The sequence below is a fragment of the Choloepus didactylus genome, chromosome 7 (assembly GCF_015220235.1).
Source record: "Choloepus didactylus isolate mChoDid1 chromosome 7, mChoDid1.pri, whole genome shotgun sequence".
NCBI classification, from domain to species: Eukaryota; Metazoa; Chordata; class Mammalia; order Pilosa; family Megalonychidae; genus Choloepus; species Choloepus didactylus.
Genome location: NC_051313.1, coordinates 9,279,790 through 9,307,047, shown reverse-complemented (window position 1 = coordinate 9,307,047; position 27,258 = coordinate 9,279,790). Strand labels below are relative to the sequence as shown.

The 27,258-nt window shown below is 49.3% G+C and overlaps 1 protein-coding gene and 1 long non-coding RNA gene across 5 annotated transcripts in view; one reads left to right on the top strand and one right to left on the bottom strand.

Annotated features, from left to right (window-relative positions):
* The window catches only part of ARFGEF3 (ARFGEF family member 3), a 146,568-nt gene that overhangs the window by 97,187 nt on the left and 22,123 nt on the right, over nucleotides 1-27,258 (top strand). For all 4 annotated transcript variants that reach the window (XM_037842987.1, XM_037842990.1, XM_037842988.1 and 1 more), the window contains 12 exons: nucleotides 5,618-5,725; nucleotides 6,019-6,234; nucleotides 6,390-6,500; nucleotides 8,397-8,547; nucleotides 10,112-10,411; nucleotides 10,926-11,059; nucleotides 12,638-12,783; nucleotides 14,283-14,462; nucleotides 18,648-18,792; nucleotides 19,956-20,078; nucleotides 22,741-22,850; nucleotides 25,357-25,501. In XM_037842987.1, the coding sequence (XP_037698915.1) occupies nucleotides 5,618-5,725; nucleotides 6,019-6,234; nucleotides 6,390-6,500; nucleotides 8,397-8,547; nucleotides 10,112-10,411; nucleotides 10,926-11,059; nucleotides 12,638-12,783; nucleotides 14,283-14,462; nucleotides 18,648-18,792; nucleotides 19,956-20,078; nucleotides 22,741-22,850; nucleotides 25,357-25,501 (1,869 nt within the window). The remainder of the gene's footprint in view (nucleotides 1-5,617; nucleotides 5,726-6,018; nucleotides 6,235-6,389; nucleotides 6,501-8,396; nucleotides 8,548-10,111; nucleotides 10,412-10,925; nucleotides 11,060-12,637; nucleotides 12,784-14,282; nucleotides 14,463-18,647; nucleotides 18,793-19,955; nucleotides 20,079-22,740; nucleotides 22,851-25,356; nucleotides 25,502-27,258) is intronic.
* On the bottom strand, nucleotides 10,556-19,774 carry LOC119539425. Its single transcript, XR_005217881.1, has 3 exons — nucleotides 19,581-19,774; nucleotides 18,771-18,851; nucleotides 10,556-10,690 (listed from the first exon to the last, which is right to left on the bottom strand). It is a non-coding gene; the product is annotated as an uncharacterized LOC119539425 (long non-coding RNA).

Here is a 27,258-nt window from a genome sequence, read left to right as displayed (position 1 = left end):
CTCTAGGCCCCTTCTACAGATTTGAGGTCAGGTCCTGTCTGGGCACAAAGCCCAGAACCCTTCCTGGAAGCTCTCGCCTTCGGATGGACGCCCTGTAGCAGTCAGTGCTCCTGAGGCTTTACTGGTAATGGCGAATGAGTGTGATTCAAAACCTGGCTTCATTCCCACTTCCTGTCCATTCTCCTCCCAGCTGTCCCAGAATTAAAAATAATACCCGTGGCAGCTCAGCATCTTGGTCTGCAGGGTCCAGAATTTTTAAAATCCTCAACTATTAGAAGTTTCACAGGAGAGTGGAAAGAGCAGTGTGCAGTATTGGTGCAGAGCATATTTTTTGTCACAAGCTGTTCTTTCTGGCTTAGTCATGATGCAGGGAGGGGTCTGGGGTGCTCCCAGGTTGGGACTTGATCATTGGGAGCCTGGAGGAATTTCTTGGCCAAACTACTGAGATGAAACCAGATTTACTCTGAAGGTCCTTAGTAAGTTAGATCCCCAGGCTGTTTGTGTGTGTGAGCTCCCAGGCCGGCCACTGCTCTGATCCCCCTCTCACACCCCTGCCAACGGGGGGTACAGTGCCTGTCCCAGGCCCGACCCTGCCCTGCCTCACCTCTCTCCCGGGCCGCAGATCCACCCACAGGCAAACACCCGGCGGGGAGTAAAGTCTCTTGTGCTGAGGGTGTGCGCTGCTGCCCGCGGCTGGGCTCCGGGGCTCTTTCAGGGGAGACAGGTGGGTGCCATCAGGCAGAAGCAGTGGCGAGGAACTCGGGGATGATGCCCTGTGGGAATCCGGCTGGGAGCCGGGACACACAGTGAGGCCGGCGGGTGCTGGTAACCGACTGGCTTTTGGAGCCTTGATTCCAGAATTAGGATAAAACTGGACAGGCAACCCGGTTAGGGTCTGTGCCAGCCCAGACACTGGGCAGATCCAGGTACCAGGCAGCATGTATTTCAGGAGCAGAGGCCCAGTTCCAAGAATAGGGAACCAAGTCGGAATTCATCTCAGAGGTGGCTTCAGCTGACCCAGAGACAGAAGTGCTCGAGGCCCACGGAGCTCCCTTCCTAGATCGAGGATTGAGCCACATACAGAAGTACTTAACCTGGGGTCTGTGGACACTAAAGAAATCCATGGCCGGCCTTAGACAAAGCTTCACCTCTCGAACATGCACATGAAAGATGCTCAGCGTCAGGCACTGGGGGAATGTAAATTAGACCACCAGGAGCTGTCCCTCTACTCCTATTAGAATGTCTAAACTAAAGAACATACCATGTGTTGGTCAGGAATGGAGGAACTGGGGCTCTTTTCTGCTGCTGGTGGGAAGGTAAAATGACACAACCACTTTGCAAACCAGCGTGGCAGGTTCTTAAGAAGTTAAACACACATGTGCCATATGGCCCAGCATTCTACTTCCTGGTACTTACCCCGATTCAGTGTCCCTGGCCAAGCAACAACTTGTGCACAGTGTTTGTTGTCTCCCTATCTGTGACAGACAAACACCGGAAACTGCCCAAATGTCCACCCGCAGGTGAGAGGATAAACAAGGTGTGGTCCGTTTGCACAGTTGCCACTCAGCAACAAAAAGGAATGAACTACTGTATATATGGGAACATGTATGACTCTCAACATAATGATGCTGCGTGAAAAAGCCAAATGATGTAATTCTAGAGAATGCAAACTAACGTATAGCAATCACTGGTTGAGTGGAGGGTGGGCAGGGAAGGGGAACGCTGACCAAGGGGCAGGAGGGAACTTTGGGGGACGTTGGCTATGTGCATTACCTCAGTGGTGATGAGGGTTAAATTGTAATCTTTAAATATGTGAATTTCCTGTATGTCGGTTACACCTCAATCAACTGCTTAAAAATGCTAAACATGAAGAAACACGAGATAAAAAAACAAACTGAAACCTTCAGAAAACTCTCCCTCATATTTGTGCTTTAATCCTGGCATTGGCCTCTTCCGTTTCATCCTGCACATTTTTCTTTCCAAGGTGTCTGGTGTTTGGTCTGGGTAGATGTGCTCTTTGCTCCAGCATGTGTCAGGTATTGATCTACCGAGATCACTTCCCTGCATTCATTCATTCTTTCATACATTCATTGACTTATCATTTTTGAAACATTTCCTGCATTATAAGATTATGGTTGGCACTAGGAGGGAAAATCAAACTTGTCCAAAAAGAATGCAGTGTAGAATGTGATCCGGTCTGTTAAAGCATAGAAACAAATGACATTATTAGTTTGTACAAGCAGACTATCACTTTTTTCTTTCCGATGGTAGCAAAGGAAGGCTTGGTGGTAGGTTTGACCTGGAAAAATGAACTCAGCTGAGTAAACACAACAGTTCCCACTCCTAAAAGCCCAGAATGGGAATGGTGTGCAAATGTTCTAGAACGGTGATGTGTCAAAGGAGCTACAGTGAGATAATACTGGAAACTCTTTAGAGGTTTGAATCATGTCAAGCCTGCAGAATCTATGCAATGAAAATCCAAAAGCATTTGAGCTGGAAGGGGATGTAATTGGAGAAAAGCATCGCAGACATTGGATGCTGAGCAGAGTCCTGAGTTGAGAGATTAACAGAGGAGGCGGAGCTGACTTTTGCCAAGACTTGGCAACTATCAGAAGGTCAAAGGTGATTCTGAGGTTTCTAATCAGAAACTAGGACTAAAATGATGGCATGGTGAGAACAATGGGAAGTTGTGATTCTGGGGCAGCTGAGGTGTGGTTTGGGACACAGTAACACTGCAGATGCTTGAGAGGCAATAGAAACATGGTTCTGAAATACGGGAGAAGAGCTGAGTCTAGGAATGAGCTTTAGGATCTGGCCACCCAGAGGTGGTGGCTGATGCAGTGGAATTAGCCAGTGTTAGCCAGAGAAAGAGGATGTGCTGAGGGCAGTTAGAGCTGCCGCCTCTCAAGGGCTTTCCATTTGCCCTCCCTGTGCTCACGTGGTGCACATTTATTTCACACGAGGGAAGAGGCTCAGTACTTTCATTTTTCCCTTTTTAGGAATGAAGACACTAAGGGTGAGTTGGAAGGGGTCAATTACATAATATTCCCAATGTCACACTAATAGAAGTTACCAGAACAGGGGTTTAGACCCAGGCAGTTTAATTTCAGAATCCAAGTTTTTAGCCACTTTGGAGAGCCTGGGACAAAACCTGGAGGAAGAAAGAAGCAACAAGGGTGACAAAGCAATTAACACAGAATTCGAATGGCAAAGATTGGGAATATTGAGTGTGAATGCAGGGAAGAGGTTGAAAAGAGCAAGGTAGGAGGTAATTTGTGACCTGAGAGAAGAAATTTAGGAGAGTCCTGGGGGCAAAAGAAATGCTCAGAGTGTCAACCAGAGAAGCTGAAGCAACAAGCACACCCTCTCTTTGGGGAGGGGGGGTCCCCAAGCTTCCCAGCCACTCCTTTTTCTTTCTACTTTAAATTCCTTTTTCAACATGAAAAAAAGGATGCAGACACCCGCTTGATGGTAATTACAATTTTAGACTCCTTTGATTGGAAATCAGATAGTGTTAAACAACTGTAGTTTCTTCAACTTTGCTTCTTAATTGAATTTGTGACTTATTAATCATGATAGCATTTGCACCCATATAAAAAATAATTTGTACATTGTAAATATTCAGCCTGCCTATAAGCGATGCTTGGAGTCCGGGGGTCTTAGAAGGCCCCTTCCACAGGGATTGAGGCTGCTGCCCAGAGCTCATCAGCATCTTGGAATTTGGATGAAAATCCTAAACATACCAGCTTTCATTTTCGAATACCATCATTTCTGCCAAATGTAATCTCTGTGAACTTACCCAAACTGTAATGAAAAGTCATGCAGTGGATATAAAAATGAACAAATAACAGACTTTCCACAGTAGCCACATTCATCAGTCATCACTGTCAATCAACCATCCCTTTTATGATGGAAGAGTAGGCTCGATTGCTGTGTCCGTGGGAAAGTTATTTAACTCTAAATTAATAATGAAACAAAGACTTTTTATAAGAATTCAACAAAATCTGCTTCTTTGATTATTTGCGGCCATGTCCAGGCATGAAGTGACAAGTGAATTTGAGAAACAGTTAACGTAGAGTTTGGACCTTGGTCTGCTCTTTCGTTACGTGCCGTTACTCCGCACGGGACTCTCTGGCCACTCCTGGCACAGTGACAAAGTGGTCTGGAGAACCGGGGGCTCCCAGTGCTCAGGTGAACTTTGCGTGACTTGAATTGATGGGTCCTTTACCTGGCACAGGAAACACTACAACTTTGAGAAACAACAATATCTGGTGCTGTCATTAGATCACTTCACCAAAGTCATATTCATTTCAGAGAAATTGGCTTCTTCCCACTTTGCAGCTGTATCGATCTCTCCCTGCTTTTGGTTCTCTGTGTTTCACAGAGGTCTCTGGCTTCTTGGAGTTTCTGTAAAATTCAAAGATAGAGTGAAATAATTTTCAAACACCTTGCAGAGAAGTCTCGGCCTCTTGGGGTGGGGGTGAAGTGCTAAAGCCAGGGCCTTGGCCCCCTCCCTCCCCATGCAGGTTCAAGTACATTCGTTTTACCTACCCTTTGTCTCCAGGGTCATGTCTCCATGGTTGCTCCTTTTAGATGAAGAGGTTGAGGCGCAGAAAAGGCAGGGCCTCCCAGGACCTTACGGCTCCTTCATTTCTGAGCCAAGGCTGACGTGCATTCTCTGCAACCTCAAACCAGTCTCTTCTTCAGACGCTAAGGCGTGGCTCATTGAGCTAAGTCCTTAGATGAGTTTGTTTTAGCAAAAATATGAGCAGGATGAACTGAGCCGGCCTCCTCACCAGCCTCTGGCCAGGAGGCACTTACCTAATTTGTTTGAATATTTGTTTCCTCCTCTGTGAAAAAGGAAAACTAATACCTGCCCTGCCACTGAGAAGATCTGGTTTTGTAAAAGTGTGCAAAAACCATTTAGAATCCCCTTTAGGAAGAGAAGAAGTGCTGGGAATTTATTGTCCTATCAGTGCACATGAAGATTCGTCGTAGTGACCAGGCACCATCTCTCCCTGTTCAAGTCCAGGAACCATCTCTTCATGTTTTTACTGTAAAATGTGCTGTTTCCAGAAAAACAAAACAAAACAAAAAAAAAACAAACAAAAAAGAACCACTTTGAAAAGTGTAAGGCATTAGTGTCCTTTGGAATTAGAATATAGGTTTATTTGTCCATAGACACTTACTCTCTTCTTAATTCTTATGAGCAGGCTCTCAAAGAGAAAAATCCATGTTAGGGTATCTGTCTGGAAATACATAAGTGTGGAGTATAGAATTATAAGAAATAAATTTTGGGAATAATGCCACGCATTTGAAGAAAAGGATTACTTAAAGATCAAAATATTCAAAGTCAACAGATTTTTCTAACCATAGATATAGCGGAGTTTATCTTTACTTTTTCAAATAAAAAACATGTAACAGTATAACAGAAGAATGCTCTGAAAGTGAAAGAAAAGGGGCTGAATGAATTACAGTTTTTGTACTATTCTGATAAAAGGTTGCTACATCCTGTTCACGTTAGACGCAATACGGAGTTGTTAGAAATGAATACGGTGGGGCCCTTGTCCGTCTGTTCTGGTCCCGCTCAGGGCCGCCTTGCTCTCTCCCGTGGCAGACATCGACGGCTTGGAGAGCAGCGCCATCGGCGGCCAGCTGAGGGCCTCGGCGTCCGCAGAGTCCCCCTTCACGCAGAGCCGGAGGATGGATGACGCCACAGTGGCAGGTAGTGACCAAGACGTGGGCCTTGGGTTTGTGAATGCACATTCTTTACTTGTGTTACCAGTAATTAAATTATCATGAAGCCACTCTCTGTGATGACAAATGAATTGCGATATTGTCTTGGTGGAAAAACCGACGGCAGTTCCTTGGCCTCCTGCAGCTGACGATCCGATGCATTATTGTTGACACAAAGTGGAGCACGATGCAGTGCACTCCATTAAAGCACCTTCCCTGCGTACGCGGCTCAGGGCTGCCACCTGGGTCCCCACCAGGCGCCCACGCCCCTCTGTGTTCTAGGTGTGGCATTTGCGCGCTACATTCTGGTTGGCTGCTGGAAGAACCTCATCGACACCTTGTCGACGCCCCTGACCGGTCGGATGGCGGGGAGCTCCAGAGGCCTGGCCTTCATCCTGGGGGCTGAGGGCGTCAAAGAGCAGACCCAGAAGGAGCGCGATGCCATCTGCATGAGCCTCGACGGGCTGCGGAAGGCCGCGCGGCTGAGCTGTGCCCTAGGTACTGCGGGATGGCATCCCTGGACTGGGGCACGCGGCCCCCAGAGCGCAGAGCGAGCCACCCAGGGGGATAGAAGCCTTCTGGGAGGGGCGCGCAAGGTGAACGCCGGGAGGGTGGTCAGGGAGTTCGTAACTGATGTCGTTGCTTCCTCTAAGGAGTCGCTGCCAACTGCGCCTCGGCCCTTGCCCAGATGGCCGCTGCCTCCTGTGTCCAGGAAGAGAAAGAGGACAGGGACGCCCAGGAGCCCAGCGACACCATCGCCCAAGGTGACAGCTGGAGGGTGGGGTGGCCTGGCGCCTGGCACACACGTGTTTGCACACTCCTGCACACACCCACAAGCATGCACGCTGGTGTGCACACCCCAGCACACACCCACACCCATGGGCACGCACATCAGTGTACACACTCCCATGCACACCCACACCCATGGGCATGCATGCCATTGTGCACGCTCCTGTGCATATGCACACTCACAGGCATGCACACTGGTGTGCACACCCACTGGCACATGCACAAGTGTGCATACTCCCAGGCGCACCCATAGGCATGCATGCTGGGGTACACATTCCCACGCACACCCACACCCATGGGCAGGCATGCCAGTGTGCACACTCTTGCACACACACACACCCACAGGCATGCATGCCCATGTGCACACTCCTGCACACCCCCACAGGCACAGGCTGGTGTACACACTCCTGTGCATACCCACCCCCACAGGCACACCCACCACCAGACACCCACCTGTCTGAGCTAGTCACACCTGCATCACCATCTGGGGCTTTGTGGGAGCGCACACGGGGGGAGCCCTGCGGTTACGGCGGGGGCAGGCAGAAGGGCCGGCTTTCTGAAGGGGAAAACTGATGGACAAAGTTATGAGCAGAGGCTCAGGACAACGTCAACCTTGTCAGAGAAAAACCTGAGCTTCGCTGACTTGGAGGAAAGTGTTGGTTTTTAACTCATTAAAATCAGTTGATGAAGCTGCTGATCGTCTAGATGGAAGGACAGAGAAAGCCTTCCTAGTAGCAACGGACGATACAAGACAGGCAGCAAGCAGGAGCAGAAGTGGGAGGCTCAGAATTGTACTGATGCTCTGCATGCCATCCTACTAAAACTAGGAGGCTATGGAATACTACGCACCACAACTATTCTTGACCCACTGACCAACAGGTGTTTTGGACGGCCAGTCACAGAAACAGCGGGTCCTTTTTTGGTAAGAAAAACAGATCAGGTCAGCGATCCTCAAAGCTGAGTGCTATATGGAGACCCACGTGAAAGTATGGCTGTTCTCCCAGATCACCCACGTTAACTAAAAAAAGTTATGTACAATCTAAAGTACAGAAACACATTATATTTATAGTTCTTTAAGAAACTACAAAACCAAAACCGGTATTCAAAGTATATACAAGTAATAAAGCCAATATCACTTTCATGAGACAAATGATGTTTTGCTGAAAATCAGTTTGCCCTTGACCACAGCAAAATGGAGCAGCCCCCTTTGGCGTTCGCTTCCTGGGTTTCTGGGTTTTGGGCCACCACTCAGTTGTCCTGTCAGACTTGTCTGCCTTCATTCACAGAGGATGTCATGTTGTCTGTTTTTGACTTGGCGCATGGCATAATTTGCACCTTAAGTCACCTTCTGTGTCCTTTCTCAATAGTCATCCATGATAGAGAAGTGTTATTTGGAGATCACAAATACAAAAATAGACTCAGGGTGAAATGATACAGTAATTTTCAGTTATAAACCAGTCATCCAGTGCTCAGAATGGGTTTTAAATGATCATAGGAAAACATAACATTAAAAAAAAAAACTCAGCAAGCACTGGCAGACTGCCAAGAATCCTGTATTACCAAATTGGAGTACCACTTGGGAGGGTGTGGAGGGCTTTGGCTGGAGCTGGCCCAGGAACTCATCCACACCACCGTGCCCACCCCAGACCCCAAGGTGGCCTGGGAACAACAGCCCCCACCTGCTCCGATCCACCGGCTCCAAAGCTGCAGAGCTGGGCCCCCAGCACCTGTGGGGTGGGGTGCACCACGGACCACAGGGTGCTGCCAGCATGGTTGCCCTTGCACAACAGCACAGCCTTCGTTTCCCCCGTCCCTCTCGCTGTCCATCTCCCTCCCCCAGTGTTGTTTTAATCCATGTCTTTCTGGAACAGTGAAGCTCAAAGTGGAGCAGAAACTGGAGCAGATGGGGAAGGCGCCGGGGGTGTGGCTGCACACTGCGCATGTCCTGTGCATGGACGCCATCCTCAGCGTGGGCCTGGAGATGGGGAGCCACAACCCCGACTGCTGGCCGCACGTGTTCAGGTGCGTCGGGGGATCCCCACCCCGATGGGGTCAGCCAGTGCTGCAGGAGGTTACGCTAAGTCGTGGGGCCTGACCAAAGCCCAGTGAAAGCTTAGAAAAGGAGGCGGGAACCGGCCCCGTGGAAGAGGGACAGAGCTGGAGTGGGGGCGTGGTATTGGGCCGATGGACATTTTATTTGAGAAGCTGATGTTTTATACCAAGGAAGAAAGGCCCAGTTCTCGCATCGTGGCCAGTAGAAAACCACAGAAGGCTGGTGAGTACCAGGCAGCTCTAAAACCAGTGTGACATTGCATTGTGAGTATTCATGGCTGCCTTGTTTAAAGGATTTGGGCCCATTTACATGGATACATAAAGTACAGAATGCCTACTTTTAATTTAGGTAGCCAAATAAAAAAGGAATAGCTCATCCTTGCAAAAGACAGGCTAAAAATGTGGCTCTAAGCTTTGTAGTGAAAAGAAAACCCCTGTCGGTGCTGTATGTAGTCCACAGCGTCTGCAGGATGGAAACAGAGAAATAGCTGCAGACCCCAGCTCCCGCCATGCCTGGGACGAAGCACGTGTCCCAGTGCTGTCACTGGGAGAGGGAAGGGGCTCTGCCCTTGAAGCAGGTGCAGGGTGTGTGGCCGTGTCTGACCCCCGCAGCCCATGCCGGACCTGGCACCAAGCTCATTTTGGTTGAGCCATCGCGCTCCATCGTGGGTGCTGGACGAGGGTCCGCGGCAGTGCCCAGGCCACCTGGACCCCCCTCCAGGCACCAGGCAGATCTGGGCACAGTTTTACATCCTCAGTGTAAATATGTCCATAAGTGATTTGCCGAGTTTCAAAGAGAAACACACGCAGGTTATCCCAATCCCGGGGGAAACCTCTGAAAGAAGCAAAGGGGTTTTAAGGAGATTGGTGACCTGCTGCTCCTTGTTCTCCCTCTGAAGAGGAGGAAAAAGGAAAGGGCTTAAACTGTCCCCGAGTAATTCGTAAAGGGCCCAAAAATTCCCTGATTGCAGAACACTAGGAGGGACTGTCCAGGGTGGTCTTTACTGTCACCAAACTTTTCCCAGAATGACGGACCCTTCTGGACCCTGACACCCCAAGTTCTATTGGGAGCAAACAACTTGGAAGTGGGATGTTGTACCACATGTTGATGAGTCTTCTCTGTGTGCTGTAATTTGGGGACCCCATTCATCCTCTGGAGCTGTCAGGGCAGAACCCCCCAGTGAGGCCCCACTGTGCCCCTCATTCTGGGATCCAAAACCAAGGCAGGCTTCTGGGTCCTGCTCCAAGAAGTAGCGGAGGGAGGAGGGCCCGACGGGAAGCTGGTGTGGGCCGCGGAGCCGGGTCAGCTGAGGCTGGGGGCTGGGTGGCCTCGCCCTCCTTTCTCCCAGCCCACGGGGGGACACAGGACCTGCACCCCGATTCCAGGCTGCCTCGTCCTACTTGAGGAGTCATCATAAACCCATGTGTACCCAGAAGGGGTTGGTGGGGTGGCACTAAGGGGAGGGTGTGGCAGGGCGGGCCGGGTCTCCCGGGTCCTGGCAGCCGTGACTGATGCCCCATGTGCCCCTTGCAGGGTCTGCGAGTTCGTGGCCACGCTGGAGCACACCCACTTCAGCGACGCTGCCTCCCGGCCCTCCCTGACCATCAGCCAGCCCCAGAAGGCGGGGGGCTGTGGCCTGCTGGGGGCCCCCGAGGCCGAAGACGCGGCCCCGGAGCCGGGCCTGGGGCCCAAGCGCAGCCTGCAGCCCCCCTCAGTCCAGGAGCTGGTGCGGGAGGGCGGCCGCGGCCGGGCCTGCGAGCTGCGTGGGGGCAGCGTCCTGAGCGGGGCCCGGGCGGCCAAGGCTGTGCTCGCCCTGTCCACGCAGGCCGACAGGTGGGCACCCGACCCCTGAACCAGCCCCCTCACTGCCCCTCCGGCAGCGTCTGTGCCGCCACGTCCTCTTCATGGCCGAACCCGGCGTGGAACTCATAGCTGTAGCCAAACAGAGGCCTCTCGGTGGTTAGCTGAGTTTGGCTTTTTTTAATGGTTTATGAAATTGGAGCTAATTCTGAGGATTCTGTTCCCGGGTATCCAGCTTCTGGGAGGGAAGCTGTGCCGTCTTTCCGCTTCCTGCCAAGCATTTTATGAGTGCCTCCCCTGGGCCGAGCAGGGCTGTGGGAAGAGAAAAAGAAATTTTTTTAAATATGGTTTGTGCCCTTTCGATTAAAATCCAGCAGTTAGAGCAGATGTGCACACAGTCGTAGTAGATGCAGTCATTCCCTGCCTTCACCTGCAGTGTTTACACAGAGTGTGCGTGTCTCACATCTAACGAAATCCCCCTAGTCAGTTGCCATGAAGACCCGGTGAATTGTGTCCCTGTAACGGGTCGCTTTCCGTTTGCAACCAGGCTCTTCGAAGATGCTACCGATAAGCTGAACCTGGTGGCCCTCAGCGGGTTTCTCCAGCAGCTGAAGAAGGCCTCGCAGTCCCAGCTTTTCCATTCCGTTACCGAGACAGTTGACTACTCGCTGGCAATGCCAGGTAATTCTCTCCCTAAAGAAACAGTGCCTTGGCACGCACTCTCCCTGGCTCAGCGCTGCCCGTGTGGCCAGGGGCCTGGGGGTGCTGGGCTGTGGTGTTCTTTGTGAATGGAAACTCCCGGATGAGGTGGTTCTGTCACATTTGTGCTTGTGCTGTAGACATGGTACGGCTACTTTTTGGGGGGCAGAGAGCCTCACATGAAGGTGGGGACCCTTCCCCGTGTCACACACTGGGTCCCCCATTCCAGTCCAGCAGCAGTGGCAGCTGCTGAGCCCAGGCTGGAAGGAGGGAAAAGTGAGAAGATGCCAGGAGCCTCCTCTCAGGCTTAGGAAAACTGTCAGTCTGTCTTCACGGGTGAGGCCGCGCAGAGAGGCCCACCTTGGGATTGGGGTCCCCAGTGGAAGGTGGGTGGCTTACAAATTTAGTTGTCCACCCCTAGCACAGGCATTCCTGAAACCGGCCGCTGCTGTCCCAGGGGCTCAGGCAGAGCCACGGGCCTTGGGCTGGGGACTCACCATGGCGCGGGCTGGACCTCCCAGCTCGGCCGTCGCTGCCTTCCCATCTCTAGGAATCGGAGCTTCTCAGTGCGTTAGAGGTGGCCCGGAATCCTTATGTGCCTGTGAGCATGTGAGCATCTGTGTGCAACAGTGTGCCTGAGTGTGAGCATTCGTGTGTGCAATAGTGTGCCTGTGTGTTCCCATTCGCATGTGTGTGCAAGGGTGTGCCTGAGTGTGTGCCTGCATGTGAGTGTTTGTGTGTGTGCACGTGTGCCCAAATTTGTGCCCATGAGCATGTGTGAGCATGTGTGTTAGCATGAGGGTGTGTGTGTGTGCTCACCTGGCTGCAAAGCAGGCCTGCGAGTGGGTGCCCGGCAGGGACACCTGCAGCTGGCTGGAGGGGCAGCGCTGCCTGTCCGACTGGGACAACCCGGGGTTGTGCTGAGGTGGACAGAGCGGGTGCCAGTGAGCAGCGGGAGTCGGGCCCCCGTGGCCAGGGCTTCTGAGGGGCCAGCAGTGACCGTGGCCGAGGTGGAGGACGATAGCAGCAGCAGTGAGAGCAATAGCCCGAGGGCTGGCCGGTTGTTCTGTGCCGGGCCCTGTGCTAGCGTCTTATGTGCATCATCACGGCTGATCCTCGAAGCCACTATAGGGTTCAGGCACCACTGTCCCCAGCCTCACAGATGAGAGGGCTGTGGAGAGCAGGGTCACTTTCTGGTCCCACTTAACAGCTGGGAAGTGGGGGGCCAGGACATGAGCCCAGCCGTCTGACTCCCCGGCCTCATGCTTAGCCACAGCTTTATTCCTTCTGATCAACAATTACATATTCGTCAAGCACTGCCCACCCCTGCCGTGTCCTGGCACTGGGGAGACTGGGGAACACGGAGCTGTCCCTGTCCACACTGGGTGGGCCGCCTCGTCCTTCTTGACCCCGACTCCCGTCCTCTCTGGGCCGCACAGCCAGAATAATCCCGCTGGTCCACGAGCAGGACCGAGGTTGTCATCCTCTCGCTGGGCATGAGCAGGTCAGGTGATTGCTGAAGCCGACTTGTATAGCTTTTGTGGTCTTGCCTTCCTGTAGGGGAAGTGAAATCCACCCTGGACCGAAAAAGCGCGCTCCACCTGTTCCGCCTGGGAGACGCCATGCTGAGGATTGTGAGGAGCAAAGCACGGCCCCTGCTCCACGTGATGCGCTGCTGGAGCCTCGTGGCCCCGCACCTGGTGGAGGTGAGCGCACCTGGTGGAGGTGAGCGACCACCTGCCCCGAGACCACACGCAGACAGTCTGCGGCCATACAGTAATGAGTGCATTCCCATCATCTGCTCACAATCATCATTGTTCCCTGAGTCTGCATCATGGCACTTAAGGAACCACCCCCAAAGGGCTGTGCCACCCCAGTCTCACCCTGACCTGCTCCCTTCACAATGACATGACCCAGCTGGGCACCTTACACAGCCCATTTCTTGTTCTTCCTGATCTGGTACCACCCTGAACCTGGAGCCTGGAGACAAGCAGCTAGCTCCCAGAACCTTCGTTTTCACACGAGTACAGCAGTGCCTTTTTCCTGCCAGTCTCTCTTTTTTAAAAGATAAATATACTCTGGACAGTGTCCTCTAGGTAGACCAACAGAATGAAAACCAGTGCCTCCTTCGACTCTCCAAAGGAAAGCAGTTAGTACGATGAGTTTATGGTAACTCCACGTCTAAGCCTCTCCATAAATGATGGAAGCACCTTCTCTGTCAAGGGGGAATATTTTTTTTCCTGTTCTGCAGTGATAACCATTCTCATGTAGCCCTTCAGCACTTTACCTGGTAGAGATATGTCATAACAGGAAGGCTGGCAGAAAATAGCTCAGTTTATGGGGAGACAGTATGTCCATTATATATTACAATGTAACAAACCACCCCAAACTTAGTGGCTGAAACAGCAGCTGCTTATTTGGCTTATGATTTTCTGGGTCAGAAATTTGAGCTGAGCTCAGCCAGGTGTTTCTTCTGGTCCATACCAGCTTCATTGACCCCCGCCGGCCTTTGTCATGCATCTGTGCCCAGCTGGTGTGAAGGCTGGGGCTGGCTGGTTTGTGATGGCTGCACAGAAGGACCTCTCTCTACACAGTAGATTAACCCAGGCTTGTCCACGTGGTATCCTTAGGATTCGAAAGAACAGCAAGACGAGATACCCCTAATTACAGGCACTTTTCAAGCTTCTGCTTATATAATGTTTGCTACAGTTCCTTTGGCTAAAGCAATTCGTACTTCCAAGCCCAGGATCCACATGGGGGGCATGGTACAGAGAGGTGTGAACCATTAACTGCCCTCACTGAGGGACAAATGACTCATCTGCTTCATATGTTTGGGGCAGGGCTAAGAATTAGACTGTGAGGGGTTCCCAGACTAGGTCCTGGGGTCTTCGAGCAAGCATGTTCTATACCATCCAAGAAAACTGTCGTGTTACAGAAATAAAGGAGAGAAATTGCTAGAAGCTCTTATTTTCCAGAAACATTAAAGTGGAGCTGAAGTTGTGTCTGATTAGTTCGCTAAACGTATTTAAAATGCACCTTAGTATGCAGCTCTTCCATGCTTGTCCCTCGTAAATTTTCTGCTTGAGCAGAATTGTCGCGTGCACCTCCCTCTGACGGTCCCCAGGCAGGCTGGGGAACCCTTCAGCAGCGAGGTCCCCCGTGGCCTCGGTCCTGATGGTTTTCCACTCTTCCCATGACCTTGCAGGCCGCCTGCCACAAGGAGAGGCACGTGTCTCAGAAGGCCGTGTCCTTCATCCACGACATACTGACGGAGGTCCTCACCGACTGGAACGAACCACCTCACTTTCACTTCAACGAGGCCCTCTTCCGACCCTTCGAGCGCATCATGCAGCTGGAGCTGTGCGACGAGGATGTCCAAGACCAGGTCTGTGTGTCACGTCACCAGCGTTGACCCCTCCGGGGTGGCCCTGTGGTGCGGCAGGTGCGGCCCTGTGAGCGTGGCTTCTCCATCTTGACGATGACCCCCTGGGGAGCCTGGGACAGAGGGGCTAGGAGGTCTGGCTAAGGCTGTGCTCTTAGCGATTGGTGGGACTGGGATCTGAACCTGGGCAAGCTGGCTCAGGCCTAGACTCGTAACCACTACCACTGACTCTACTGGGAGTCAGGAGATGTGGGTTTCAGTTAGTTTGAACCAGACTGACATTAACCGTTCAGGTCCTGTTTGGTTCTCTGGTGATACCTGCACACAGCGCAAGCACTGCAGTCGTCCCATTGTTTAAAACCACTTGTTTACAGGACTATCTGCCCTATACATTAAGGGTTGTTTGGGGAAAGGACTGGGTTTTATTCTTCCCCGAATCCCCAGCACAGTGCCTGGCACGTACAGGTGCTCGTTTCTATTTCACCTTTTTGATGCTCTAGTTCCTCGTCTGTGAAATGGGAAGAATGCCACCTACTGGGAAGGGTGGGTTGAGATACAGTACGTAACATGTACCACAGGAGGTCTGGCAGGGGACTGGCCTTAGCACATTTCATTTGGTGGATTAGGAAAAGAAATGTCTAATAAGTTTAAGGAAATAGAAGAAAGGAATGAAAATATGATTTAATCCCCAAAGATTAGGTTGGCACCTTCTGATAACAGTGGACTAGGCAACTCAGATCTACTTTCCTGTGGAGAACAGTTAGAAAATGCTGGGTGAAACAGGCTCTTAGAAATTACTTGAAGGTATTAGAATACAACAAGGCCAAGAACTGGGAGAAAAGAATCACCCAGAGAGGTGTGCCTGGAGTTTGGGGCAGCTTTTCCTAAAATCAAACCTGCTGATCTCAAAAGACGAAGCCAAAGACCACAAACTAAGAAAAATTGGAGACTGGGGTCTGCCAATCTTGGAACTTCCTGATGTTTGGGGTCAAAATCATGAAGAGAAAGGATGTTTTAGGAGGAAGGGTGAGCCTTAAATAGACTGGCCCTAACTGGAAATAATACCCCACTTCAAATAATCCCAATTCATAACATGAGATTAGGTTGATGTGAGATTTCTAGTGTCTGCCTGCCATAAGCACGAAACACTTTTCTGGCATAAGATTAACAACATCCTAGGATTCAAATTATTTCTTGACTACTCAGGTACAATGTTTGTATTCAATCAAAAATAATCGGGCACATTGGGAAATAACTTATAATTGAAAACAAAACAAAAACAAACAATAGAAACAAACCCTCCCAGGGATCCAGCTATTGTTTTAAGAGATAGGCTTTACAAAACTATGCTCAAACGTGTTCAGAAGGGTTCAGGGCAGAAGGGACTTTGGCTTTTGTGACAGGAAGAGGTTAGTGAATCCTCTCCACACAAAAAAACAAGTATAAAACTGAACAAATGTGTCAAAAGCAACCATTTCAGGGCTCTGGAAATTGACCAAGGGCATGCAGCAAATGGAGAAGCATATATTCTTGCAAAACTGCTGGAAGCTTGAGTAAGGACAGTGCAAGTCACTGGCCTTATTGTCTGGGGCCGTCCTCATCACCATTACCCCCAGGCTCTGCTAGCAAGAATAGTAGTTTAACCAGTGTGGGGCTCTAGGGAAAATGAGCAGCTTTTCTTCTCTAAGGGGTAGAGTTGGTTTGGAGAAGAGGGGAAAGGGCCTGGGTTGTCAGCTAAAAGTGGTGAACTTGTTAGGAAATGAACAGGGAAATTCTGCAGCTTTGTTCCCAGTTGCAGTGAGTGGTGGACAAGTAAGTTTAGTGTGAGACCCTGGAAATGAGTTCCAGATAAACTTTTCATACTTCTCTGGATGACTGGAAGACACGAGCATGTGCAAATTGGACCCTAGAGAACCACCAGAAAGTAAAATTTAAGGAAGACTTAATAGCCAACTGGACTTTGAATATTCTCCCCAATCTACACACATAGATCAATTGGCAGAGGGTGGAAATATTACAGGTTCAAGGTGGTTGAGCACTATTCCCACCCAAACCACTGGCTGACCACTGAGTTATGCAAACCGGGGCAAACACTAGGAACTCAGCCTAAAAAATAAAGAATAAAAACTGAGCAGAAATATCATCACCTTACAGTGTAGATGGAGATCGATTCCATAATACTATGTCAAAACGCATTACTTAAAAAAAAAAAAAAAACTCAGAAAAATAAATCAGAATCCAGAGTCGCTGCAATCTCTGTTATCTAAAATGTCCACATTTCAACAACAAAAAAATGTTGAGGTGTGCAAAGAAATGGGAAAGAGTGGCACATACTCAGGAAAAAAATTAAAAAGTCAAAAAAAAACTCAGAGTGAGTCCAGATATTGGATTTAGGTGGCCAAGACGTCATAGCAGCTATTAACAAAGGAAAATATGATGACAATGACTTAACAAATGGAGAATCTAATTGGAGAAATGGAAACTATAAAATGGAAATTCTAAAATGGAAAAAGTACAATAAATTTAAAATGTGCTAGATGGGCTTACCGGCAGATTTGAGGTGGCAGAGGAAATCAGTGAACTCAAAGACTAATCAATAAACATTATCCATTCTAAAGAGCTGAGAGAATAAGTTTGATGAAAAATGAAAAAGGCTCAGAAACCCGTGGGACAACGTCAAGAATATCAGCACACATGAAAGGGGAGTCCCAGAAAGAGAGGAGAGAGAGAAATATAGAAACACGTATTTAGAGAAATAATGGAACCCCAGTTAGATCAACACAAAGAAATCCATAATTGACACATTATAGTCAAACTGAACAAAGACAAAGATAAAACCCAAACTGTGGCAAGAGTGAAACAGTTCATTATTACAGGAGAACAACAATGCAACAACAGTCTCCGATTTATCAACAAGAGTAGAGGCCAGAAGACAATGTAATGCCATATTTAAAGTGCTGAAAGGAAAAAATTCTAGAGAATCTCTCTGTGCTGGTTTGAAGCTGTTATGTACCCCAGAAAAGGCCATATTCTTTCAGTCCATTCCTGTGGGTGCAGACCTATTGTGGGTAGGACCTTTTGGTTAGGTTATTTCAGTTGAGATGTGACCCAGCCCATTCAAGGTGGGTCTGAATCCTTTTATCTTTTTTGAGAAGATAAAAGGCAGGAAAAGCGCAGAGAGCTCAGCAAGCCCCACAGAAGCTGAGAGACAAAATTAAGGGAAGCTCATAGAAAAAAGCCCCGGAGATGCTAAGAGAGGATCCACAGAAGCTCAGAGAGGAGCCACAGGAACCAGAACTGAAAGCAACAAAACCCAGGAGCTAAGGACCAGCAGACGCTGGCCATGTAACTTCCCATGTGACAGAGCTGTCCTGGATCCTGGCAGCCTGTCTCCAGAGTCCAGGTATCCTCCTGTTGATGCCTTGAGTTGGACATTTTCACAACCTAAGAACTGTGACTTGTAGGTTACTAAATCCCCATTGTAAAAACCAACCCATCTCTGGTATATTGCATTCCGGCTGCTTTAACAAACCGAAACACTAAACTTCAAAACGGAAGGCGAAGTAAAGGCATCCTCAGATAAACAAAACTCAAGAGAAGCTATTCTACCAGAAATACTCAAGGAAGTGCTGCAGGCTAAAAGGAAATAACATGAGATGGTAAGCTGATTCCGTAAGAAGAAGTGGGACAAATGTAGGTAAATATAAATTATGTGAATATTTTTTCTCAATTTATTTAAAAACATAATGTTTAAAGCAATAACTCTGTGTTATTGGGCTTATTAAATATAAAGACAGCATCACAAAAGAGGGAGGGGAAATGGAACTATATGGAAGCAAAGTTGCTAGATTTTGCCAGAATTAAGTCAGTATTAACTTGAAGTAGTTGGATAAATTGAACATGCTTATCATAACCCCTAAGGCAGCAACCAAGAAAATCACAAACACAATGAGTTATAAAATAAATAGGAATTAAAGTGATACACTTGAAAGAAGGACTCAAGAAGGTAGTAAAGGAAGAACAGGGGACCAGAAAAGACATGAGATATGTAGGAAACAAATAGCACCAGGACCACTGTAACTTCTGTAACTATGAAATGATGTAAAGATGCTCGGCATCATTAGCCGTCGGGGAAATGCAAACCAAAGCCCATGACTTCTGCCTCTCCCGGGCTCCTTTTCCTCGCAGGTGGTCACGTCCATCGGGGAGCTGGTGGAGGTGTGCTCCCCTCAGATCCAGTCGGGGTGGAGGCCCCTGTTCAGCGCCCTGGAAACGGTGCACGGTGGGAACAAGTCTGAACTGAAGGAGTACCTGATTGGTGACTACTCCATGGGTAAGAACATTCGGCTGCTTCTTGCTCTGGAATAGTAGTTCTTTAGGCCAAGTTTCATGCTGTCAAAAGAAAGCAAAAAGCAATTGAGCATTAGAGCAGACGGATGTCCAGCCCTGACTTAACAGGGGACCCAAGTCTGAGACCTGCCAGCAGGCTGAGCCCGGAGCCTTGCTGGGTCCTGCTCTTTCCAACAGATTGGACAGAAGGTGAGGGAGCCCTGCCGTTTCACTTATACTCACCTGTGTTGTGTGCATTACTAAGGCTGGTAAGAAGCAGGGATGTATCATGACACAGGGGAATCAGAATTAGGGAGATTGGGGTGGGTAGAAATGGATGGGGACCAGGGACACTGGTCAGGGGTCCCCAGGCCCCCACCCCCAATCAGAGGTTCACCAGAATCCCCCATGGAACCCGGGATATGGTTGTCCTCCGTGCTAAGATTTGTGAAAGCATGTGGTAAGGACCATGGCAGGATGGTAAGGGAAAAGGCACAGGCAGAATCTGCAGGAGTTCCCGCAGTTTCCAATGCTCTGCCCCTCCAATGAGGGGTCACGTAGAGCCCACTCTTCCCCAGGAAACATGTGTATGATGTTTCTGCCCAGGGGAGGCCATTAGAAACCTCTGCCTGGCTCCCACCAAAATCCCAGACTCCCAGAAGGAAAGCAGGAGTTTGGCATAAACCACTTGGTTGGCACAAGCGGGCCAGGCACGGGGAACTACCCTTATCAGTTAGCTGCTGACCAGGGACACCCGACACCAAGTGCCCCGGGTGCCGGGTGAGGGCTAACCTTGCCAGCCGGCCTGAAGACGTCAATCTCGGGAGGGGAGATTGGCCTCCACCTTCCCCCGCCTGTGGATGGTGTGCGGGATCTGTGTGAGAGCTCTGGGGAGGCCGCGGGCTCCCGGCCCTGCCTTCCGCCCTGCATTCCACCAGCTGTGCCCTCAGCTCTCCAACCAGCTCTCCCTCCACAGCCTTCCAGCAGCTTCCTGCAGGCAAAGCCCAGAGGGGCGGCCCTTGGAGCCAAGCCAGTTGTCCAGGCCAAAGGCCTGACACTTCTCCAAGGGGATCTTTTCCAAGGCCCCATGGGAGGTATAGGGGGTGTTGCACTACCACAAGGGTAAGAACTTCACTTTCTGAAAACCCTGCACTTTTCTTCCCTCAGGAAAAGGCCAGGCCCCAGTATTTGATGTGTTTGAAGCTTTTCTCAACACCGACAGCATCCAGGTGTTTGCCAACGCCGCCACCAGCTACATCATGTGCCTCATGAAGTTTGTCAAAGGCCTGGGTGAGTGGGGCTGGCCCTCCACGCCTCGGGATGCTGGGGGCTCTCTCCGGGGGGCTCGTGTGAAGGTCCTGGAGGCAGGGCCCGGGGTGGCCCGGACAAGCGGGAACCCGGGAATTTAAGCAGCTGGCCCCGACAGCACGGGTTGTATGCACGGAGCAGAAAGCTTTCTAAAAGGAGCTTGGATTTTGCCCAGGGTTGATATTTTTCACTGCGTACATGGAATAACCTTGTCATTTAACATGTTTTTGGTCTACATATTATTTTATTCCAATTTCTTTTTGTATCCTAGCATCTTGAAATTATATTCAATAACTGCCTTGAAGATTAGTTTTTTTAATTATATTTTGAATAGTAGTTTTGGTGTCACGATGCATGAAATTGCTTCCTGATTGTCACCTAATTAGCATCCCAAGTTTAATTTCCCAGGTCTCGAGCAAAAATTAAGAATGACTCCCTAAGGCCTATGTAATTGTACACTGTATCTTGGAAGAGTAGAAATCCCAATGCTGTTGGGTGTCATGTATTTCAGGAACTACTTAGCAGATTTCAGGCTTAACTTAGGAATACTTTAAGCAAATCAAAGTCTTATTATATGGCGTGACCCGCTTTAGCCGAGGTTTACGTGGCTCAGGTGCGCCTGGGAGAAGTGGGCTGCAAGGGCAGCGCATTAAACCAAAAGCTCAGGCGTAACTCGAGAGGTTCACCAGGGAATCCTCAGACCTGGAACCTGAGAACCTCTGAAATGAAAAGACAGTGTTGATAAGATTCTTCCATATTCCTGCTAAATAACTGGTAATCCTGTTGCAAAAGAAAAGAAGACACGAAGGAGCCAGGTGACTTAGTTACTGTATCTTAAGAAGGTTTTAAAGTTGAAAACGCTGACCCAGGCTTCTCTTAAGAACCGTCGTCATTTGCATCCTGTAGTTCAGTGGATAGTTTCCCTTGGGGGCGCTGGGCAGCGTGGGCTGGGGGGCTCCAGAGATGTGCAAAACTGCTGCACAGAAGTGACATTGAACTTTCTGAAACGTCGGTGCACTGGGGGTGTCCCCAGGGGAGAGCTGATGGATGGAAAAAGGGGGCCAGGCCGTGACCCCACATACCGCATCAGGACATCCAGGTTAAGGGGCAGGTTCTAAACCGAAGTGCGCTGTGCTAAGTTCTGCCAGCCCAGAGCCCAGGGCCAGGCAGCGGGGGAGAGAGAAGAGAGAACAGCGCGGGCTCCGCAGTGCTGTAGAGTGAGAGCTGCACGGGCTGGGGCTGCTCCTGCCTGAGGCCAGGACACCCCTCCCCGGCCCCCAGGTTTCCTGCCAGGACCGCTGTTCCCCAGAAATCCAAAAGGAGAGCAGGTTAGATGGGGAAGAGAGGGAGAAGTAAGGAGTGCCCCTTCGGACATTTGGACATTCAAGTTTCTGCAGAATGTCCAGGTGGAGTTGCCTAGCTGCATGTGTGAGGTTGAGATTTTATCTTAGGGCATGAGCTGGGGCCTGGAAATGGAGAGGAAGAATTATCAGTGTGCACCTGGAGATTGTTTAAAGGAGAGAAGTTATACTATTTTCTGCCAATTATGAGATGGAGCTGTGTGCACAGGGCTTGGGGGCCTCGCTGGCTTTGTGCTGCCAATCACCTCTGTAAAAAACTTCAGAAGGTAGCCTGTAATAAGATGATATGTTGAAATCCTACCACCAGCTACCTGTGAATGTGACAATGTGTCCTTATTTGGATATGGGGCTTTGCAGGTGTCTTTGTATTATAAATCTGAATCAGGGGCCACCACACTGTAGACCACAGGCCAAATCCACCCCACTGACATTTTATAAATAAAGTTTTATTGGAACACAGCCATGAGCATTTGTCCATGGCTGCTTTCATGTTACAATGGCAGAGCTGGGTATTTGCAACAAAGACTCTATGTCCTGCTAAGTCTATAGTATTGCTCTCTGGCCTTTACCAAAAAGTGTTTGCCAACCCCTGATCTAAAGCATAAGAATGGTTTCGCCTTTTTTCTTTTTTAAGGAGAAATGTGCCTCTTAGTCTGCTTCTGAATTTTAACCAATGCCTAGTAATTATGTCTGTTTACCCAAAGAGAAGAGTGCTAGTTGCTACAATTGGAGATAATTAAAAAAAATTGCAGCACTGTGAAATGATATTATTAAAAGTACAGAAACACATTCATTACATGAGAAGAAAAATTATAATTCTCAACCATGGTTTACCTCCAGAAAATCTGGATGCCCCTCTAAAGACATGTTCAACCTCAAGATGTACAAAAAAGAAAAAAGTAATCATTTAAATCCAATTAAACAGCCTCTGTCCCAAGCCCCAGCTGTTTAGCATCTCCCCACTGCTGCGTTTGTCATCACCATTTAGTGCCGAGTGCGGTGGTTGAATTTCCTTGCTGTGTGTTTAGCACGAAGCAGCAGGCACAGGCTCATCCCGGGAAAACGACGTGCACACCGTGGCCCCAGCTGTTTTCCACATGTGCACCTTGGAAGGATAGGCACAAATGTGGTTTTCCTCAGGGCTGTGGAATTTGGGGGTCCCTTTTCTTTGGTCTTTCCCTCTGTTTTGGTAAGTAGCTGGTGAGCTAATGCTGAATGAATGAACAGGGGTCCCGCGGTGAGGGGGAGAGGGCTAACTGCTCGCCTCCCCGTGCTGCCCCCAGGGGAGGTGGACTGCAAGGAGCTGGGCGACTGTGTCCCGGGGCCCGGAGCCGGAGCCGCGTCCATGGACCTGTGCCGACCCGCCCTGGACTACCTCCGGCGCTGCTCGCAGGTGAGGGGAGCCCCCGGGGCGGCCTCGGGGTGTCTGCCAGGCATACAGGGGCATCTTTCGCCGGAGCCCAAGAGAAATTCTTCCTGCTGTCACCGAGGAGATGGGGCTGACGATTGGCGTTTAAGGGTGTAGCCTTTCCACAAAGGGGAGAGAGGATCTTGAAACTGTGCTGAATGCACCACTCGATCCTGAAATCCTGAAACCTCTCTCTTGCACTCACTGGGTAGATGAACATAATCCTGTATTTGCATGTTGTGAGGGCGTGGGGAGCACTCTGAGACTGCACCAAACTGTGTAGGGATGGGGCAATCAGTGACAAGGGACCTACAAAAATAAGAGGGGTGTGTGCAATCAACAAAACAGTCCCCAGAGCGAACAGTGCCCTTCACTGTGCCAAGTCCGATCCATCTCCCCTCACTGTCGGATGCTGTCCACAAGCCCACCCTCCCTCCTCAGGCCCCTTCTCTTGGCCCCAGCGATGCTGCCCTCTGTAGTCTCCCCCCACCTTCTCAGCGATTCCTGCCGTCCCTCTGCCCCCTTCCTTGGCTTGCTCAGTTCCCACAGGAGGACTCCAAGGCTGTGCCCCAGGCCTCTCTCGTCTCCTTCTACAAAGTGACCTCTGGCCCTGCCTTCTTCCTCCAGCCAACCCCTCCAGGCCCGACGTGACCTCCCCTGCCCCCCAACCGCTCCCCCAGAACCCTCCCTCTTCCTCCCACATTCCAGCCTCACTGGCTTTCTGTCCCCCAGATACTCCCAGCTCATTTCTGCTGGGGCCGTTGTGTCCCCTCTGCCTGGGACGCCCCTTCCGGATCTCAGGGTGATGCTCCTTGTCACCCAGGACTCGGGGTGAAGGCCCTGCCAGCTCCCTGGCCACCCCCCTCGCACACACTCACTGCTCACCCTTCCAGGACCACCTGGGCAATTCTCCCTGCTGCATTTACACCAGAAAATTCATTTCCCGCTTGTGCAAGGGCCTCGCCTGCATGGCCCGCAAGGACGGGCATCGTGGCTGTCTCGCTCTCTGCAGCTTCCTGATTTCTCGAGCGCTGTGGACATGGCAGGCACGGTCCTAACCCAGGAGGACGAGGACCCGTGGGGGATGCCCCAACTGCGGGGACCCCGGGGTTGACGCCGGCAGGGGAGGGAATAGAGAGCCTGGGGCTCCTGGGCTCTGCTCTGGCCCACGTCCCCCCACTGGCTCACACTGTCACGGCTCGAAAGCGAGTCCTCTCCCGATGCCCACACGGTCAGTCATTGAACACCGAGAGTTTGAGAAGAGAAAATGGTTACTTAGCAAAGACTAGCCTCTCAAAGACAGGAGAGCAGTTTCTTCCAATCTCTCTCCCTGAACTGGAGAAAGTTCCGGTGTTTTATAGCACTCAAATGAAGGTAGGTGGGCTTGGGATCATAAGCCAGGTGGTCAGAGATGGTCTAACGACTGAGGATGTGCAGAGGGATTACACACTTAGGCTACTGTGCGTGTCAGGTGTGCTCACCTTGATTAGACCAGGCTTGGTTCAGCAAGAGACTTCAGGCTTTTGGGGTGTTTAGTCCTGGGCTGAGTTAATATTAATCGATAATGGGCTAAGTGCAAGGGCATCCAAATTCCAGGGGCTACATGCAAAGGCCCCCTAATTCAGGGGACTGTGTGCAAGGGCACTCGAATTCAGGGTTGCAAAACAAGAGAAGGGGATTCGTGGGAGACCAGTCACAAGTTGCCTTGTTATTGTCCAGTTTCAGGGAACAGTTTCAGAACCTAGCACCAGCAAAACAAAGCATCTGGGTTACAGTTCAGCGAGTATGATTTTTGCTATTACAATTAGGCAAAGTTTTCTTTTAGGTTAACTTTCTTTTTAGTTGTGCATGCCTTAGTGGTTAAAGCCAATTAAAGCTGGTCTAGCCGGAGCTGTTAAAAACAAGAACTCATCTATGTGGTGTGTCAGTGAAGATTTTGGAGATCAGAGAAAAGAGAAATGGAGACTTCTGCAACCTAGTCAGGAAGAGAGCTGCTTTGGAAAGTGGGGGTGGGGGTGGGGGTGGGGGGTGTGGAAAATGGGTCAGTTCTGCTACAGTGTTCTGTAGAGATTGGGTCAGGGGAATGGAGATCAGAGGGCAGTGTCCCATTTGCCCACAGACACTTCTCCACGATCCGCAGAGAACACTTTTCCCCGCAGGCCGGCATTCTTGACATGTTTCTTGGTTCATCAGTAGGCTTAGAAAAGTCTAGAAAACTCATCCACAGTTGCGACACTGAAGACCTATCCGTGGGGGCTTTGCCTTCTCCTCCTGTGTTGTCGGTCAGTGTCACTTCACCTCCTGCAGGGGTAAAGACCCCCTGTGGGCTGCCTTGGAGAGCCACGTCACAGACCCCCAGCGTCACGGCTTCCACATATCGTGAGCGCTGCTCGTTTCCCACCGCCCTTCTGTTAGTGTTGCAGAGTTGAATTTTTCCTTAAAAACCAGAGTGCAGCTTTGCCCAATATGAAATTGTGGTTTTTTTGTTTAGCTATTGGCCAAAATCTACAAAATGCCCTTGAAGCCGATCTTCCTCAGTGGGCGGCTGGCGAGCTTGCCGCGGAGACTTCAGGAGCAGTCGGCGAGCAGTGAGGATGGGATTGAATCCGTCCTGTCTGATTTTGATGACGACACCGGTGAGTGAATCGATTGGACTAATTTGCTATGTTCATATTCCCAGAAGCATAAACCATGAGTGAAGTAGCTTTTACATCATGAGAATGACATTGCATTTATCTTGTTGTTTATTATTCTATCAGAACAAATCGACCTCACATTTCCATGTATCCTCCAAAACCCTCATTTTACAACTGATGCCTCCAACCCAGCGTTAGGTGAATGCCTCCATGTAAAGCTCCATGTAATGCCTCCATGTTTGCAGAGTCCACTAGAAGTAGTTTCTAATTGAATTCCCTCAAATTTAGCAAAGTGGAATGTGGTTGCATTGGTGCATTTTGGTACTTAAATAGGCCAGTAATTGTCTTTAATACCTTTCAGGAAACACAATCATTATAGTCCTACTTCCTGGAGGACTATTTGGTTAAACACTGGGGAAATTAGCCGTTACAGAAAAGAGAATCTCCTTGTGACTGGGGAAGCTGAAGGTTCATTAAAAGAATAATTTCAAAGAATTTGTTTCAAGTTGGGTGCCCTGTAATCTCCTGTGAATCAGGGTTGTCTAGCAGCTTTGGTTTTATTATTGATAAATTTCAGCTGGTTTAACTCATGTTCTTGCTCGCTGCCTGCTTCTCTCTCAGAAGACCCCATCTTGCTCTGGATCTAAAAATGGAAATGATATCCTCAAAGAGGTCTAGTTTCTGGGCATAGGTTGTTTCAAACCCTGGCAAAAGGACTTTGGGGGGAAGTTTTTGTTTGTTTATTTTTGTTTTATTTTGCTGTTACAAATTCATTTGTGGGGGTGGCAGGAAGATTTACAGTTTCAATCAGCATTATAAACAGTAAAACTGCATTGTTCAGAACAACTGTGAGAAACAGTAGGAAAGAATAAAAATCTAAATTAGAGAACAGTTTAGGATACTGGAAATTGGCTGTTACCTAATAGAGGCTTAATTATAATGACTATAGAAGAATAATTTTTACTTAACATCTTAAATCTCACACCCAATTCAGTTAGAAACATTATAAGCAGAAGCTATTGTTGCTTATCTAACAACACATTTCTTAAATGGTATGTGTATGTAACAGTGAGTTTTCCCCTTCCCATCTTGGGGAAACCATTAATTCATTAATTTTTTTCTAGGAAGCTCATCTTCTTAGGGATAACGTTCACCTGAACGTAACTAGATCAGAGACAAGACTAAAAGTAAATGCTTTAAGTTAATATTTTAAAAATAAACAATTTGTACCACTGATACATTCACAGATATTATTCCTCTAGGTTCACAAACAAATAAATCCTTTTTTTTTCCCACTTTTTTCTATGGAAATTTCAAACATAAACAAAAGTAGACAGAATGATATAATGATATAATTTATCCATCCCCAGCTTCAGCTATTACCAATTCATGGCCAATCTTGTGTCATGTGTCTCCCCCAACACACACACTCCCTCCTTTTAGTATTACTTTAAAGCAAATCCCAGACATCATAGCATTTCATCTGAAAATGTTTCAGTGTGTATTCTTTCAAATAGCAAGCATAACCAAAATACCATTATCACACCTAAAAAGGTGAACATAATTCCTCGATATCAAATCTCCAGCCGGTGTTAAAATATCCAGTTGTCTTATAAATGTCCATTTATGTTTAGGATTCACGTGAGGCCTCCAGATCACGTTAGCCTGCCTTGTCACTTATGTCCTTTTCACTCTGTAGACTCTTCCTTTCCATTCTCTTTTTCCCCTTGCCATTTATTTGTTGAAGAAGCAGGGTC